The sequence below is a fragment of the Hippocampus comes genome, unplaced genomic scaffold (assembly GCF_001891065.2).
Source record: "Hippocampus comes isolate QL1 unplaced genomic scaffold, H_comes_QL1_v1.1 scaffold352, whole genome shotgun sequence".
Taxonomy (NCBI): domain Eukaryota; kingdom Metazoa; phylum Chordata; class Actinopteri; order Syngnathiformes; family Syngnathidae; genus Hippocampus; species Hippocampus comes.
Window position 1 is genome coordinate 137,551 of NW_017804847.1, and position 13,696 is coordinate 151,246.

At 40.7% G+C, this 13,696-nt stretch overlaps 2 protein-coding genes across 3 annotated transcripts in view; both read right to left on the reverse strand.

Moving 5' to 3' along the window:
• calhm3 (calcium homeostasis modulator 3) overlaps positions 1–2,468 on the reverse strand; it is a 22,526-nt gene extending 20,058 nt beyond the window's left edge. The window contains exon 1 of the mRNA XM_019877002.1: positions 1,903–2,468. Coding sequence (XP_019732561.1) covers positions 1,903–2,189 — 287 coding nt within the window. The 5' untranslated portion in view covers positions 2,190–2,468. The remainder of the gene's footprint in view (positions 1–1,902) is intronic.
• Positions 2,469–7,158: 4,690 nt separating this feature from the next.
• hells (helicase, lymphoid specific) overlaps positions 7,159–13,696 on the reverse strand; it is an 18,154-nt gene continuing 11,616 nt past the window's right edge. The window contains exons 15-23 of one of the 2 annotated variants that reach the window (XM_019877103.1): positions 11,369–11,511; positions 11,114–11,258; positions 10,682–10,765; positions 8,730–8,849; positions 8,521–8,637; positions 8,278–8,437; positions 7,902–7,998; positions 7,741–7,817; positions 7,159–7,388 (exon numbers count right to left, since the gene is read on the reverse strand). In XM_019877103.1, coding sequence (XP_019732662.1) covers positions 7,300–7,388; positions 7,741–7,817; positions 7,902–7,998; positions 8,278–8,437; positions 8,521–8,637; positions 8,730–8,849; positions 10,682–10,765; positions 11,114–11,258; positions 11,369–11,511 — 1,032 coding nt within the window. In that variant the 3' untranslated portion in view covers positions 7,159–7,299. Of the gene's footprint in view, positions 7,389–7,740; positions 7,818–7,901; positions 7,999–8,277; positions 8,438–8,520; positions 8,638–8,729; positions 8,850–10,681; positions 10,766–11,113; positions 11,259–11,365; positions 11,512–13,696 lie in introns of both variants that reach the window. The other variant, XM_019877096.1, reaches the window with a different exon arrangement.

Here is a 13,696-nt window from a genome sequence, read left to right on the forward strand (position 1 = left end):
CCAGCAAGTGGAGTGGCTGGACCAGGACGTGACCTGTGTGTAATCTGGTTTTGTGTTGCACACTGCTCTTGACAAAGATAACGCGCGTGTGTGTGTGTGCGTGTGTGTGTGTGTGTGTGTGTGTGCGTGCGTGCGCGTGTGTGCGTGTGAGAAACACGTTGAATGTCCGCTGTGGAATGTGACTGTGCGTTGTGCACAGCCGAGCTTATCAATAGTCTGAATGAGGCTCCTCTGAAGGGCCTGACTAATGTTCATCATAATTTGACAGGTGTCACTCATCGCGCCATTTCTTCTATCTGCCGGGAAACATGCGCGCTGGTTGAAATGTGATCTATAATTGCCAAAGCCTGGCAGCATCAATGTTTCGTGTCGAGGGAGTTTGTGTTTGGAAACTGTTTCCCCCCCGTTGGTGATTAGTGAAATCGTATGTGAAAATCAAACGGTCCACATGAACTTTGACGGCGAATGACTTCATGCAAATCTGAAAATATCTTCGTCACTATCAATGACACGGCAAAGAAACACTATCTTTTGCGAGCCGAAAGACCACAATTATGGTATTAAATTGAGAGCGGTCGAACCTCTTTACAACATACCACGAGGGACATGGCGAATCTGTACGTTATAACGGTAGTTGGTTGTAACCATTTTCTGTAAAATGGCCGCCTACTACGATGTACTATATGATACAGTATGAACATTTATAAATATAAAAACATGACCATGTCATCCAGTATAAAAACGTCAATTAAAAATACGTGTACAGACTATGAAGAAAAAATTATTTTATAAGACACGAAAACAAACAACGATCACGTTCCTACTTCATCTCTGAAAACATTCAGTCAGGAAATGAAAAGTTCAGGAAGTGTCGCACACCAAAGCCGTTTACGATCACCTTTCAAGCTCTCCGTCTTTGTTATTAATTTATGTTTTATTGTTTGTTGCTGTATGGATTATTTTTGCTCCGTGTACAGCACTTTGTATACAGCGGTGGGGGCTTTCAAAGTGCCGTATACATACAGTTGAGTTAAGATGCGCAAAGAAACTATTTGCAACTGAAATAGTAACTTTTCTCTATTTAATGCCTCATTAATTCAGCTATTTGGCGCCATCGTTAAACCTCAAGTAACCGCACGCAAAAGTTTAGTCCATGTAAATGGAAACACATAAAATGACACATTTAGAATGTTCAACCCTTAGCAGTTGTTTAACGTTCTTCATTGTAATAAAACTGTAAAAAGAACTTATATTTTAAGTGTAAAAATAAATGAGCCACTTTTAATGGTTACCCATAAAAAAAAACAACTATAACGTTTCGTTCTTAACCCTTTCAGGGACAGCGGTTACTAGAGTGGACAGATATTCTGTAAATTAATCTTAAGGTCACAGTTGTGCATCAACCACTACAATGGACCCTTATGTGTGTTGCCATCCACTGCCATTATTATTTTTTTCATGTCTTTGAGAAAAAAATCCAGATGTCGATTATTCTTATTTGTGCATGAAAGGGTTAAATGCCAGTGACTCCCTTTTTTGTCCATTCATGTCATACAGCCCAAATTTAACAGTCACATTTGATGACAGATTCGAGTGTAACAATCATCTGTATTACATTAAAATTAAGTCATTAAAAAAAATATATATATATATATTTTTTTTTTCATCTTAACTTATTTTGAGATTTAAGACCATTTACAATCACAAAATCTTATCATGCTGCGTTCACATTTTCAAGACTTTTGCAAGAATGACTTAAGATATTTTAATGCCAATAAAGGCCAATTTTTAAGACTGCCTTTTCGGGATTTGCCGGAACCGTATTTGCTGCAATGTTCCATCACAGTTCTGAAATAGCATACAGTATTACAGTTGCTGATGTAGATACAAAGTTGGACTTACTTCACCACAGCTGGATTTTTAGACCGTTTCCCAGTTGGTCTCATCCACTCATCCATCATGACACCTGTATGTCGATTGACCAGGACCCCCAGGAAGAAAAGGACAATGGGTGGAACGACCATAACTCCCAAAGAGTACAGTTTGTTGTACTGCGGAAGGCATGGACAGTTGAAGTCAAAGCTGGTGTAAAGCTTGACGCTGACCAAGGCGAGGACGATACATATCCCGTTGGAGATTGATTCAGAGTTTGATTGGAAATACTGCAAAACTAACTTCAGGCGCTCCATAATTTCATGAGTAGATAAGTTCAAACAACAAACAGCTTCTGCTTTACAAGATGATGACACAAGCACGTGTGATACGAGTAGGTCTGATTATTTCTAACTGAACTTCACACGTGAGCTTATTTCCTCAATTTTAAAGTAAATTAGCAGGTTCCATTAAGTGTGCAGACATACCAGTCATGAAAGTCCTTCTAGAGTGTGCGAGGGAGGAGGTACGCATGAATCACTTGACACCTGAACAGTGTGACCACACCCTGGGTCTTTTGCATTCCGATAAAAGCTCACAAGGAAAAGACAGCTGCAATGGAACTACTGTACCTAGTTGGGCTTTAGCATACGTTTGCGCACACTATATACAGTGCATATAAAAGGTCTACACCCAACCCAGTACAAATGCCAGGTCTTAATGTGGTATAAAACAATGAGAGCATCTCACTACTCTTTTAATCGTTATTCTGATGTACAACATGTACAAATCTAATTATTTTAAAAAAATCAATAAATAAAATAATCTACTTAGAAAATATGGTTGTATGTGTGCACACTCTCCAAACACATTCTAACTCATTTTGAATGATAGTCAGCACACACCTGCCACCACCTGACTAAACTAAATCCCAGCCATTCTTCAAGGACTTTTCCCAAGTATTTTCTGCAAACAGTGACCACTACTTTGAACTGTTCACAATTCTTTCAAGTGTGTTTAAAGCTGAGGTAATAAATTACCAGAACATAATGCTGCCACTATACAATAATCCATCCCTTATCTGAGTCGCTTTTCCTCATGAGGGCCACGGGAGTGCTTGAGCCTATCCCAGCGGTCTTCGGTTGGTAGGCGGGGTACACCCACAACTGGTCGCCAGGCAATTGTGGGCCACAGTGACAACCATTTACAAATTGGGGCACACTGACATACATTCACACTCATAGTTACAAATAGGGACAATTTAGAGTGTACCGTGCACATTTTTGGAATGTGGGAGGAAACTGTAGTATCCGAAGAAAATCTACACAGGTATGGGGAGAACACAGTAAGGCCAGAGACCAGACTCAAACCCACAAGTTCTGCACTGTGAGCTGGATTTGTGTGAACCAGGTGGCCATCGTGCCACCGCCGTTTGAAATTATAGCCAATGCATTTAATTTTCATTTCATTCAACGGTAATAAATTTTTCCAAGCGTAGGGCTCTGGCCTGACTTTTACTAGGAGCACAGTGGCTGCTCTTGGGGTGAACATTTAATTTCCTCGAAGAAAATATTCACATCACACTTCAATACTTTCGGGGCCAAGTGGTTAAAAGCCTCACCTGGCACCGCATGGACCCGTCTCAACCAGTAAATGCAGCAAACAATGTTTTCAATTCATATTTCATCCACCCATTTCCTGATCCGCTTATCCTCACAAGGGTCGCGGGGGTGCCGGAGCCTATCCCAGCTGTCTTCGGGCAGTAGGCAGGGGACACCCTGAACTGGTTGCCAGCCAATCGCAGGCAATATCATTCCCACTAAGTAACTGGTGCCAGAGCAGGTCACAGTATCAGTGACCAGAATGCAACTCTTTACAGGAAACTTTTTATTGCACAGCTTCCTTGATGTTTTCTTGAAGTACATCCACTGCCAGAGTTGACACATTTGAAACTAAGAGGACAGGTTTGAGAATGTCGGTATCTTGTAGGCGGTCGGCATTCATTGATGCTTTACTGAAAGTGAAAATGTTCTTAAAACAGCCTTAAAACAGCCAGTATGTTGAACAACTCTTTTGAAAAAGTGATTCTTCGGTTCAAATCTCATTGTCCAAAGATGAACAAGCGGTCCAAAATCTTTGATCAGTTGCGGGTAATGCTCTAGCTACAGGGGTGTTAAACTCAGGTCCTGGAGGGCCGCTGTCCTGCATGTTTTCCAAGTCTCCCTGTTGCAACACACCTGATTCAAATGATCAGCTCATCAGCAAGCTCTGCGGAACCCTGACATTGAACCTGTTCATTTGGATCAGCTGTGTTGCAACAGGGAGGCTTGGAAAGCATGCAGGACAGCAGCCCTCCGGGACCTGAGTTTGACACCCCTGCGTCTAGCAGATGATGCTTTGCATCTGGGAAAACCTGCAAGAATCTATGCCTACATGTGTTCTGATATTTTAACATCTCGGTACCTAAATGTGTCATCGGTGTGCGATGGGGAAACTAAAATTTCAACGTCTTTCAGATCCATTAGAACATGCCATTCTAGTTCACTTTCAGGCACTTTAAAAACAATGACGATGGGGAGCAGACTTAAAAGGCACCAATTTTCATGAGCATTTTCATCTAGACTCCTTTGAACTGCAAAATTCAGTGATATAGTCTGTGGGCTGTCAGCTTTGTCACTCCACTTACAGGGGAAATGTTGAACCCTTTCGGGGACAGCGGTTACTACAGTGGGCATATGATCATTTTAGCAGGTTACAGGTTGTTATCATTATTGGTGCATGAAAGGGTTAATAAACGAATTTAGATGAATTAAAGTACTTCTTTATCAAGACATTTAGGCAGAGAAAAAGTCAACTCCAAAAAGATGATGGAGCAAGTCTGGTGGATGTCCTGACATAAATTGAAAATGTTTTAACTTGTCAGTCATGGCACACCGTCTTCACACCGAAGCAGTGAATGAGAGTCTGACTTTGTCGAGCTGTTTGGACAAGACGAGCATGCTCTTGCAAGGTTCTTGCCTGAAAAGATCCAGTTCTTACTTCTTTTTTTTTAACTCAGCAAGTGATCCCAAACAGTATCTACAGATGTCAGACCCAGAAAAGCTTTCCAAAAACAAGCCACCAAAAGAATGGGCACCTAAATTATCAGCTATATTACACTTTCCAGGTCAAGGTCAAGGTCATCTTTATTGTCGAATATGCTTTATGTATAACATGCAGCACAGATGAAATTTCTTTCCTCTCAATCCTCGGTGCAAACATGCTGTGCATTAACCACACACAGCTAAGATAAGATAGCAACTACACTGTATAAAAAGACATAATATGTAATCTGAACAATACAAACAATATCAACAATATAACAATGGCACTTGTGACTAGTGTAGGTAAAGTGAGGTAGTGCATTGTGCAATACGCAGATGTCAGATGCTGAGGGGAGGGTCATAGTCTGTGACAGGAGGCAGGGGTTGGGCAGAGGCGGAGGGCGGGCAGTGTGGGCAGAGCAGGGAGGGGGTTGAGTCTCCTGACTGCCTGGTGGAAGAAACTGTTTTTGAACCTGCTGGTTCCAGCACAGAGACTCCGCAATCTCCTCCCCGACGGCAGCAGGCCGAAGAGGCTGTGAGATGGGTGGGTGGGGTCACCTGCGATCCAGATGGCTTGGCGGGTCAGACAAGAGTAGTAAATGTTCACGAGTGGGGGGAGAGAGACACCAATGATCTCTCAGCTGCTCTCATGGTGCGCTGCAAAGTCTTTTGGCAGGACACAGTGCAAGCGCCATACCACACAGTGATGCAGCTGGACAGGATGCTCTCAATGTTGCCTGTATAAAATGTCTGCATGTTGGGGGGGGGGCGGGGCTCTTGCTCTCCTCAGTTTGCGGAGGAAGTACAGGCGCTGGTTGGCTTTTTTGGCCAGTGATGAAGTATTGTGGCTCCAGGACAGGTCTTCAGAGATGTGCACTCCCAGGAACTTGGTGTGGCTCACCCTCTCCACTGTGGCACTGTTAATGGTCAGTGGAGCATGCTGGGAGTGCGTCTTTCTGAAGTCCACAACAATCTCCTTTGTCTTCTCCACATTCAGGTGGAGATTGCTGTCTTTGCACCACAAGGCCAGCCTGCTCACCTCACTCCTGTAGATTTGTCTCATCGTCGTTGTTGATGAGACCCACTAGTCGTGTCATCCGCAAACTTAACGAAGAGATTGGAGCTGGACGAAGGAGTGCAGTCATGGGTCAGCAGTGTGAAGAGGAGGGGGCTCAGCACACAGCCTTTATTTACTTTTTTTTTTTTTACCAAGCCCTGGAATGAAATGGCCTTCTTCCAACGTGATGACATCTTTTAACAGTGGCTCAAGGACTTCTTTCTAGCCATACTTCTTTACATCCACTTTTTTTTGGAAAGTACAGCTCAATAAATACTGTATATGCACGAAACTGTGGTGGAGTGTTCGCCAACACCCAATACGCTGCATCAATTTTGTGTATTTTTCTTGATGTAACCAGGGGATTGCAAATCTCAAAATCATCAACATAGAGGAGCTGAAGTGTAATATCCTCAGTGCCTGGGAGTCTATTTTATGTAAATTTCTTCAATCCAGAAAATCCAGTTTGAGTGGAAAGCTTTCTCCTGCACCACCTTCTCCTGATATATTTGAGTAATATTGCTCTCCATTTTCAGTAAGATGCGGCCTAATTGCAGTTCAGTTGTTTTACTTGAAGACATTATTCACGTGTCCTCTCATCTCAATACTTGGGGCATTTGGGGCCAAGTGGCACCGTATGGACCCCTCTTAAGCAGTAAGTGCAGAAAACAATGGTTTCAATTCATATTTTATTGTTCAAGTTTTTACAACACAAGTTATGCAGGGAGGGTGTGTTCGAACACTCCCGGTTTAGCACCATTTGCAGATTTTTTTTTTTAAGTATTTGGGGGGTGGAAAACATGCATTGTTTTTTCGCCACAATACATTTCAATGGGCATCATTTATACGTGGATTATCCCTATTCATGGGTCGGCCCGGTGACACCGTATTCAGGTAGGCCAACCCACAAATAGCGTAAATTGACGCCCATTGAACTAAATTAGGAAAAACAACGACAACAAATGGAGATACAGTTCATACATTTTCCCACCAACTCAATTCTTCAAAAAACTGTTCAACATTTGATACACAATTCCCTGTGAAGAAAACAAAAAAACGGGGGTGGGGACTTGTACAAGAGAGGCAAAGAAAAGTGTCAGCAGGAAGTAAAGATGATTAGAGTAAAGACAAAACTACAATGAAATCAGTCAACATTAAATGTGTACAATCATCAAACAGTAGGGAAAACATTGACAGCGTGTTCTTGAAGTCCGAAGTCATCTGAGCATTGCTTGCGTTTACATCTGAAGGAATGTTATTGAAGTTAATACAGTGTTTCGGGTCTTTTTAAGTCAAGGCGATGTCTGATGATTCAGCAGTCTCGATAACTCTGAAGACTCCAACTTTCTCCTTCTTCGTTCCCCTTTTTCCTTTATCTGCAATTCCACAGTTGTAAATTTATCAGTCAAACACGGCTACATTTTAATTCTTGTGCTGGGGTTGAAACAGAAACAAAAGCTCTCTATGATAGACATTTTTTACAAAAAGGTTTTTTTCATTGAATATTTTGTTCAGTTCGACCACACTGGATACTTGGTCAAGCTACCACAAATACATTTTTAGGTGCCTGTGTTTTCCCAAACCATTTGCATGACCTTTTACCCATTTCGATTTTTGAAGCAAATCATAACATCGGCCATGTTAGGAGCACACTGCTGTGCATATAAAGACTTTTATTATGCTGACCTACAAAATAATTCCTTCTCAAATTATTTCTTGACTACCCACCCAGCAAGTCACTGCGGTCCAATAAAAACTCCAGGTCTTTATTGCTGATCACTTGCCCACTTGATGATTGCACCTCTCTGGAAAGGGTAAAAGTGACAGCCAATGATAAGTTCAGTATAAAAAAGAAAGCATTACTGTCCAACTATATGACAACAACTTACTTCTCAATGCCTCTGTTTTGGAGCAGTTCCATCAGCTCATCCAGATCAATGCAGCTTTTAGTTTGGTTCAACTCTGCCCTCCCACCTTTGAACTTATCTGTGTTTAAAAAAGGGAAAGAAAAACAAAAAAAGGAAACTAATATGAATTTTTCTTTAACACAGTTTTGACATTTCGACTCTTTATTAATAAATACGAGATGACATGACTTTGTAGCTATTTATAACAAATGAATTGCCACAATGAATAGACAGTTTGCTTAACAATTTCTATTGAGACATTGACATGTTTGAGCAATGGTACATGAGCCAGCTAACATAAACTGTTCTCCACAGACATTATTTAAGAACTGCTTGTGCCTATTACAAATTGACTCACTCTTGTGGATGACCATCTGTTCCAGCTTTCTCTTTGCCGAGGCTCTCTCCAGAATCTTTTGGTCGACAGTGTTTGCTGTCACCAGACGATACACCACCACTGGTTTAGTTTGCCCAATGCGATGACAGCGGTCCTGAGCCTGCAGATCTGCCTGAGGGTTCTGAGAACGAATGATCATTTGAAAACCGCATTGGCACTGGCATCTGAACTTCATCTCAATGTCGACTCCTCTTGGTGACCTACCCAGTCACTGTCAAAAATAATGACCGTGTCGGCAGCTGTGAGGTTGATCCCAAGCCCTCCGGCTCTGGTGCTGAGCAGGAAAATGAAAACCTCTGGGTCTTTGGAAAACTTAGCCATCTGAAAGAAAAAAAAACGGAGCAGGGACAGTACTTTTATCCGCCCTAAAGCAACACAATTTGCACCTTCAGCGTGCACATCATGTGACTCACATTTTCTTCCCGATCACCATAGGACATGCTGCCATCCAATCGGCTGTATTGGAAGCCACGCAGATAGCAATAATCCATTAGAATGTCCAAGATGGAGGTCATTTGACTGAAGACGAGTACCTTAATAACAACAGTCAAGTGTTTTGTGTATTAGCGCAAATATCAAGTCATCAATTGAAACGTAGGTATCATCCATCAATTTCATTTTGTACGATACAACGGCTAAACGTTTCAGCAAAGTGCGAAGGCGTAATGTGAGGGCCAGTCCTAATTAACCTGTGCCTTTCACACACAGTGACAGAAAGCAGGACACTGCTTTGTCCATAGACTGTGTTCATGCAAAAATGGGCGCGGCACAGGCTGGGAAAAGGGATTGGTACAATATTGCGGGAGAGCGCAAATGACCGTGAGAAAAAGAACCGGCTGTCGCACAGAAAAAAAATCTGACCCTGAGCAAGTTAAAGTTCTAATTGACTATATTTTACTTGCCATTAAAACAAATGGACCAAATATTGGATTGATGTTGATTTAATTCCTATTCAATGTGTTAAAATATTGTGTTAATTTTCAATATTAAAAAAACGCTTATAGTAACTATGTAACACCTTGTTAAAATAAGCTTTTTTCACATTTTCAGGTAGTGGTGTGCCGCGGGATTTTTTTCAATGAAAGAAATGTGCCTTGGCTCGAAAAAGATTGACAAACACTGGGCTAAATGACGTTTGAGTATTGATACTATGCATCTGTGGGAGTGTATTTGTTATGTTGTGTTATCTGTGTTAAAAGTGAAACCTCAATAAAAAAATATTTGAAAAGTAAAAATGTGTAACAATTTGCAGTGTTTTGAATTAAATGTAGATTGAACATAATTTGCAAATCATTGTATTCGGTTTTTATGTTTAACATAACGTCTCGACTTCATTGGAATTGGGTTTGTACGAACCGCGTCGGGTACATTCAAATGATGAATTTGATCCAAACAATTTTTGTCTTCGTTCTCGTTCAAATCCTCTCCCAACTGTCTTTTTTTTTTTTTTGCTGTACGCGTCAGCCAAACGTCGATTCAAAACTATCATGTAGCGTACGGCAGCCCTTACGTTCTTGAAAAGCATCTAGACAAGAAACGAAGTCAACACTAATACAATTATTTACGTTTGTTCCTGGTTATACTGTTGAACTTCATTTCGTGTATTGTGCATTGCAAAGAACTTTGCGCTTTGTGGTATTATTTTATTGTTTGTTTTATTTGTACTTTATTCATTGTAAAAAGGTTCTACCTTTTATTTTAACGACATCCTCTGGATCATGTTTTAAATACCATATTTTTTCATCAACCAAAGTTTATACATTGAAAAATAAATGTAAAAAATTGTCATTTATTACCAGAAACAACAGAAAAAAGTACTGAAAATTGGTACTGTTGAGTATCAGTATCGATTCCCAAGTACCAAGAATTGGGACCAAAGCGGTTCAAATGTGAAAGGTGCCCATCCCTCGCTGGCACTGATCCTTTTTTTTTTTAACCAATCAATATAATATAATGCTGACATTCGGCCTTCATTGTAATGTTATGGAGATATATAGCAGTTGAGCATTTGGTGAGCATATATGGACTAGTTCATTTCATGAAGGTGCCAAAACACAGGTCGATGGCAGAACCGGCGGAGCCAATAAAGTGCACAGCAGTGGAGCTTTTCTGACTCAAGCACACGAGAGAAAAAGCCCCAAACCGTGATACAAAACCACTCATTTGGAGCTTAGTGTTGATTAGCAAAAATTATTTTATTAGCTAACTATATTATACATGACTTCACAAATGTAGGGTCGATCCCATTAAATTAATCATTCCAGGTTGGACAAGCACAGAGAGTTTTTTAAAAATGTTATTTCTTGAGAGGAAAACTATGACATGCGACACAAGCACTTTTCTCAAAACCATGGTGTTGTTTTACCTTATGTCCTCTTTTCTTGAGTGCAGGCAGAAGTCTGTCCAGTATGAGAAATTTCCCAGAACACTGTACCAGCTCCTCATCAATCTGCATCAAAAATGGGAAGGAAAGCTTTCATGAAAGAAAGTGCAGCACATGCATACACATGCTTAGGGGGCAGATTTGATGGAGCCCAGGGAGCCTTGCTGCGGGGCTGGGTGCAGATCAGTAAACCAAGTTGCCGAACAGGACATGTTGAAGGAGAAACTAAAACATAAATGTTTTAAAGCAAGAAGCCATTTTATGCGCCAGCGAGGGATCACTGTAATCTCAACTTGAAAGATGTGGTGTTGGCAAACTCAAGCAATGTTTTGAATGTTTTCACATTCAACAATGTGCAAGTACCCCTATAGGAGCTAGGAGGGGAAAAAACATCTAAACATAAATATCTTCTACCTTGAATTCTTGTGTGGCTGGATCCAGGGGGTATTCTACCAGGTAAGGGTGGTTACAGCATCGTTTTAGCAGCATGAGAATATTCTGCATCTTTAGGTTGATATGTGCATCCAAAGGGCACTGGATGTCCAGCACTGGAGAGGAGCTAAAAGTGAAGAACGTGGGAGCACCTTATCATATGACTGGCACATCAGCTTCTTTGGGCCAGTGGATTAATGACTGCATTATAAACAAGTCTGAAGGTTGGCTTCTGACCTCTGCTCCGGTTCCTTTTGGAGCTTTTCCAGATATTTTTCTAAGCCTGACGGTGTATCATCCTCTGCTTCAGCGTAGTCTACCTGCTTTCGACTGCAACGCTTTGGTCTGCCATCTGGCGTCAACCCTACAGGTGCTTCAGTCTGAAAGTAAGCAAGCAAACAAAACAAACATTTTTTTCTTTTACTACCATTCACAAGTGTGTAATTTGACAGGCAGCAGTGGCTTCTCTAAAACCAAAGGGTGAAGTAATGATGCCAAATACATTAAAAAATATTAGTATTTTAGTATTCTGCAATCAAATGTAGGCCGCACAGTCAAGTAGTGGTTAGCATGGCTGCATCACAATCCGGAGATCTGGGTTGAAATCGCCATTAAAACTATTGTTCGGAGTTTAGACATTGTTGACATCGCCGGTTTGAGTCTTCCCACATTGTGAAAATATTCATACAGTGAAACTCCTCTACAACGAAACCGACATGGGCGAAAATACCCCCCAGTGTGAAAACATTTTCATGCATGAAAGCCATTCCCACTTTTCTGCTCCCACTACAACGAAAAGTCCCCCTGTTTTTATCTGCTCTTGCCTCGCAATAAGATTCACTACAACGAAAACAAGCCTTCCGCAAAAGTCTAATCCAACCTCAGCATGCCACAGCGACCTCTTCTGCTTCGTTCAGAAACGGCAACAGCAACCACCACATTGGTTTACACATGTGCAGTAGTACAGGAAGTATGTTTCAGACGCAGTACGAACGTTGCATTGCTAAAATGGCAACAAAACGGACCTTTGCATCCCAAGGAGTTAAGAAAAGAAAAGCTTTAACGCTTGAAGACAGGATAAAAGTAATTAAGATGAAAGATGGAGGAAGCAAAATAAAATACATGATGCAAGAAATTGACGTAAGTGAAAGTGAATGCTGATCGTAAATCTCTCAATTTCTTTCCCTTTTTTTCTTTCTACGCTGGCTATATGAAATGTCAAATAAGTGTATGCTCATACTTATGCACTATTGGAATAAAAATCTAAAGTACACATACGTTTTTTGTGTGTGTTCGTGTTTACGTCTGAGATAAAATTTGCTGCAGTGAAAAGTCCCCTCTTGAGAAAAATTTCTTGCTGCCAACATGATTTCATTGTAGCGGAGTTTCACTGTATTAAGTTTAGTGAAAAGTCATTCAAACACCGGTGCCCAACCAGTTATTGCAGTCGACCGGTAGTAAGCAAACTGGTCCCAAGTTGTCCACGTGGGGTGTAGGTTGGAGAAAGGTGTGTCTGTGTGCGTGTTATTATATATTTTTGTGTTGGTGTACACTGCACTCCAAGTATCCTATCAGTTTAACTTTCACACACAAAAAAAAAAAAAAAAAAAAAAAAGATACAAAAACAAAAAAGGTCACCTTGCATGACCCGAATCACAGGAAGTTCTACAACAATCTACAATTGCAGCTAGCGATTAGAGCCGTTGAAATATATCGTTAAATCTAGTTTGTTTGACCTGCAATTCATCGATGGCATTGTCAAGGAATGGGAATCTGGAGCGACAGGAGAATCATTGTAAAACTGTACACCTGAGCTACGATAGTGATTTTCATGCATTAAACCTGTTCCAAAAATTCGTCCCATGCCTCCGTGTCACGTCTCCCACTAAGGTAAGCAGTGATTTCCTTTTCACAAACTCAGTCTCTCTTGGATCCAGTTTATTTTTCGGTTTTCATGTTCGGGTCCATTATGGCCATTGCTCATCATTGCAGCGCAAGCTCATGCGTGCGCTTGCCTTTATGCATGCAGGTGCGGTCATGGGTCGATTTTTTATTATCTGACACAAGTTCAGTACTTGTATTGCTCAGAAAAGTGTTCTTACTGTTTTTGATCTGTTAACCTAAGCACTTTTTATGGACCTGATGTTCTATTTGATTTTTATTTTGTAATTATTTGGTGATTTACAAAACAAAACAGTGATTTTCCCCCTGGTGGTCGAAACTAAAAGTTGCAGGTATGACTTGGGACTAGACTTAAATACAGCATAAAGTTCAAGTCTGTTTAAAAACAATAAGACTTTAAAATGCCACTTTTTTTGTGATGTCAATCTTTTGATCTGCCTCAATAATGTAATGGATTTAAAATGAAAATAGGGGTTTTCTCATCAATTTTTAGATAAGATTAAAATATAGATTAATTACATAAATTAATTACAGATCATAATTAATTAATATCACAATTTTTGTAATCTCTTGACAGCACTAGTTTTATGATGATGCCTATTCTGATGATCCATGGGCGAGAACTGCCGATACCAAATCACAGGGTTTAGCTGTAAAATGTTC